Raw genomic sequence first — 4,304 nt, 5'->3', positions numbered from 1 at the left:
AGGAGCACCAGGATGAGTTTACCGTACTCCCTTGGCCAGCAAATTCCCCAGACTTGAACCCAATTGTGGGACCACCTTGATCGTGTTGTTCGCGCCATGGATGCTCAACCGCGTAACCTATCGCAGCTGGCCACGGCACTGGAGTCGGCATGGCTCAACATCCCAGTGATATCATCACAACATCCCCTCTGTTCCTGCACATCTCGCAGCGGTCCGCTCTGCCAAAGGTGGTTATTTTGGATTTTGGCTGGTGGTCACATTAATGTGACTGGACTGTGTATAATGTATTGTTTATAGTACTGGTCTCCTTATATTAGGAAGAGACACCTTATGGGCCTGCTAAGGCCTGGATACCACTGCATCTTCTACTCCCCCTCAAGATACGACCCTGTGTGTTCACCTATTTGCTTCTGGCATTGAACAGCAGCAAACCACTAGCAAGACCCCATTACAAATCACTAGTATCAGCATAAAAATGGCACCCAACGGTCACCCAGTGGACCCCATTATAGTCTGCTGTTTTGGCAGTCAGGCTCTCCAGTATTCGGGTCCCCCAATGACGAAGAGTCCAGCGCAGATGTGAACCTAACCTTAGGCCTTACGAACATGGGATAAAGGGTATCCTAGGGGAATTCTGCCCCATGTGAGGGAATCAGGCACAGATAGTACAAATAACAGCTTTATTGGGTAATATCATCTAGCATGGAGCAGTGGGTAAGAGCAGGCATCATCCATCTGTAGATCATGGCCTTCTCCCAAAGGACAGGACAGCAATGATGATGATCATAATGATTCCCATCACTAGGGCGGCGATATTCAGGTAGAAGGCAGTCTTGGAGTGCTTTACTGCACCGTCAGAGTCATTCTCATTGGAAGCGTTTCGTGACTGAAATGGAAATATAGATTTTATCAGTGCGGTAACATTTCTTTTGTGAGTCCATAGTTGTCTAATTCACTAGAATCTAATCCTAAAGGGAATGATCAGGAAACGGCCTATTGTCTACATAAAACTTTTACGTCAAACGTATTTGTTAAGAATTTTTGACCTTTTTTTTACTATATATTTTCCATGTCCTAACTATATTAGAAAATTCTCTTGCCAGCCTGTAGTTTTTTTTTTTTTACTTTGGCCACTAAGCCTAATAATAGACTGGCACTTCCTGTTCTGTAGAAATCACTTATCGGCAGTCATCTCATTATCATCATTGTTAAGATTAGAATAATAGGTTGCACGCACGCACGCACGCACGCACGCACATGCACACACAAGCACGCATGCACACACAAGCACGCACGCACGCACATGCAGGCATGCACGCACGCACATGCACACACACGTGCATGCACGCTCATATACATATATACATGCATGTATAAAATACAGGATCCAACATTCACAATAGGTATTGGACGCAGCTAGTGTTTGCAATAAACTAGATTCAGCACAAATTTTTCAAAAATTGTTTACCAAAAACAAATACAGCAAAATGGCAGCCAGTTGTGTTTTAGAGCGTAGGAAAGGTATGGCTCCGAACCCCAGGTCACCACTGAGGGCTATCATTAGGCCTTAGTGGTCACATGATGGGGAGGATGTTGACATCATGTATGCTGTAGGCATCATGACTTCAATATCCTACACGTGACCGCTGAGTCCCAATCCCAGATCACAATGATGACCTAGAGGCCAAAGAAGATGGCCGGAGAACCGGGATATCGGAGCTAGAGAATTGGAATACCGGAACATGTTGCAGCAGAGTCTGAGACCATGCCCTGAACATTGGCATAGAAGTCAATGAGTCAAAGCCAATTTGCGGATGTCTATAGCCCATGTAGCTGTTGTAAAGGAGACCTCTAAAAGAGCAACTCTGGCAAGATGGCCGCCCCCATGATCATGTATAGAATGTAGTACTCCAGTAAGGATATTGGGATTTGTGTTATATTTATCTATTACCCAACATACAAAGGATACCAAGAAAGGTAGGTGGGTACAAGAGTTTTTGACCTTGACCAAGGCCCAAGGCTACCTTGACCTTGACCTTGACCAAGGCTCTCTCCAGGCATGGCAGATCTAGGGGTGTACGTAAAGGGGTGGCTTCACCCTAGCCAGTCACCCCACTCCTGAATGATGATGACGTGCCCATTGGTTACTGGTGTGGCTGCCCCTTCCTTCTCCGATGAGGGCAAGAACAAAGAAGGAAGAGTAGCCTAATAGTGGTGAGTATCGAGAAGCATACTCACCGCTCACTCCCTGGGCCCCAAACTGTGTAGAGACTGGGGGCCTATATCCTATGTGGGGGCTGGGGCCTATATCCTATGTGGGAGCTGGGGCCAAAATACTATGGGAGGCTGGTGCCAAAATGCTATGGGGGGCTGGTGCCAATATGCTGTGTTTTTGGTCAATATACTATATGGGGACAAGGCCAATATACTGTGTGGTTGCTGGCGGGCACTATATGGGTGCTGGGAGACAAAACACCATCTGGGGGCCAATATACTGTATGGAGGAGGCTGTGGGCAATATAGTGAGTGAGGGCTGGAGACAATATATTATGTGTGGGTTGGGGGTCCGTGCACTCTGTAAGGGCTGGGGTCAATATACTGTGTGGGGAATGGGGGCCAAAATACTGTGTGATGTGGCTGAGGGCAATATACTGTATAAAGGCTGGGGTCAATATACCGTTTGGATCTGGGGCAATATACTATGTGTGGGTTGGGGGCCCGTATACTCTGTGGGGGATGGGGCCAAAATACTGTGTTGGGGCTGAAGGCAATATACTGTATAGAGGGCAATATACTGTATGAAGATTGGGGCCAATATACTGTTTGGGGTCTGGGACAATATACTATGTGGGGTCCACAAAAGGGGAATTATTCTTTGCATGGAGACATTATACTATGCAGGCGGGGGGCATTATACTGCATGGAGGGTACTAAGCGCAGCATTATAGCATTTGGGGGCACTAAAGGGGCATTATACTGTGGGTGGGGATCACCTGTCCATACCCACATGGTCCTCATTCTGTAAAATCCTGCACATGCCCCTGATTTGTTACAATGTATCAGTGCAGGTAAAATGTATCAGTTTGGATTCCAGAGCACAGACCCTCAGATGTGACATGTTTGGGGCCGGGGCAGATTTCCAGCCTCTGCATGTAAACAAGAAGGTTTCTATTCACTGGCTGCAAGCAGAGATGTTATAGGATTGAAGCACAAGATCTATGGGAAAGTTACAGAACGTCTCATATATTTAACTATAAGCAGACAACTATGTAATGTTGACGGAAGAAGAAAGGATTAGCAGCCACCAAACACATCTGGCACCACTTATCTCGGACAGAAATTATAGCATTGAGCCAGGAAAAGTCGTGCCTGCTCCTTATATACTACGGACACAAAGCCAAGTGTCTAGGGGGCGTCTTTAGAAGGACAGAGGAATGCCGAAAGGATTTAGTCAGAAGCCGAATTAATTGGGATGTGGAATTAATTGTGGATGGAACTTTCCAAAAAATGCTTTATAGTGCAGCTTCACTCCCTAGGTATGGACATTGTATACATACCAGTGCCTATTATATAAGAGAAGATGTCACTAGAGCTACCTGTCTATAGATACTGGCAGATGATGGACTTAAAGGGCAAATAGTGGGGAACCCGAAATCTTGAAGATTGGGTGGGCTGCTGCTACAAATGCACTAGGGGGCATCAATATGGTGCGCTACCTTTGCCAGGGTATTTAGATACATGGCTAGGGCAGCAAACTAGAAAAGACTATGTCACTGTAAAGAAGGAGATCAATTCCTTTAAGATCCCACAATTTCCCCCCCAGCCGGACACAGCGCCACCAAGTTTCCCTCTTACCTTTATGGAGAAGATGAGGGCGGCCAGCCCGAGGGGGCAGAAGCAGCACAGGAGGCTCATGATGGACCACACCAGGTAATCTTTCTGTCTTGAGATGGCCATGGCTGTCAGCAGGGGCTCAGATCTGTCACCGCTCTCTACAGTCGCTCCAGCCGTGCAGTGATGCTCAGACCATGATGTGAGAACATTTTTACCAGCTGGAAGGTGGGGTCTGTGACATCAGGGTGGAGTCCGGCTCTGCAGGCTTTGTATGTCTGGACTGATGGGACTTCTACAAATTTTGTCAGACAATGACATGTCCTGTGCCCGGTAATTGGGACAATATGGTATAATCTACAATGCACATACATTGTATTATGTATTATGTATTCCCTAAATGCTCGAATATGGAGTTTACCTGCAGCCCATCCCCTTCATGACATTGAGTTTTGGTGGCTCCATGTACAGAA

At 46.6% G+C, this 4,304-nt stretch overlaps 1 protein-coding gene across 1 annotated transcript; it reads right to left on the bottom strand.

Annotated features, from left to right (window-relative positions):
• Positions 1-663: 663 nt before the first annotated feature.
• LOC142209806 (dispanin subfamily A member 2b-like) lies at positions 664-4,034 on the bottom strand. The gene is made up of 2 exons (XM_075278853.1): positions 3,856-4,034; positions 664-886 (listed from the first exon to the last, which is right to left on the bottom strand). The coding sequence occupies exons 1-2, from the start codon at positions 3,955-3,957 to the stop codon at positions 743-745; spliced, it is 246 nt and encodes an 81-aa protein (XP_075134954.1). The 5' UTR covers positions 3,958-4,034; the 3' UTR covers positions 664-742.
• Positions 4,035-4,304: the final 270 nt, after the last annotated feature.

Source organism: Leptodactylus fuscus, chromosome 6 (assembly GCF_031893055.1).
Source record: "Leptodactylus fuscus isolate aLepFus1 chromosome 6, aLepFus1.hap2, whole genome shotgun sequence".
Classification (NCBI taxonomy): Eukaryota; Metazoa; Chordata; class Amphibia; order Anura; family Leptodactylidae; genus Leptodactylus; species Leptodactylus fuscus.
The sequence above is the reverse complement of the archived record's forward strand: the minus strand, read 5'-3'. Positions and strand labels throughout refer to the sequence as shown.

Excerpts from the sequence above, each read along its gene's own strand:
- LOC142209806 (XM_075278853.1), bottom strand. The coding sequence starts at position 3,957 with ATGGCCATCTCAAGACAGAAAGATTACCTGGTGTGGTCCATCATGAGC. Across the intron at positions 887-3,855 it reads CCCTCATCTTCTCCATAAAG|TCACGAAACGCTTCCAATGA; the intron begins GTAAGAGGGAAA and ends TTTCCATTTCAG.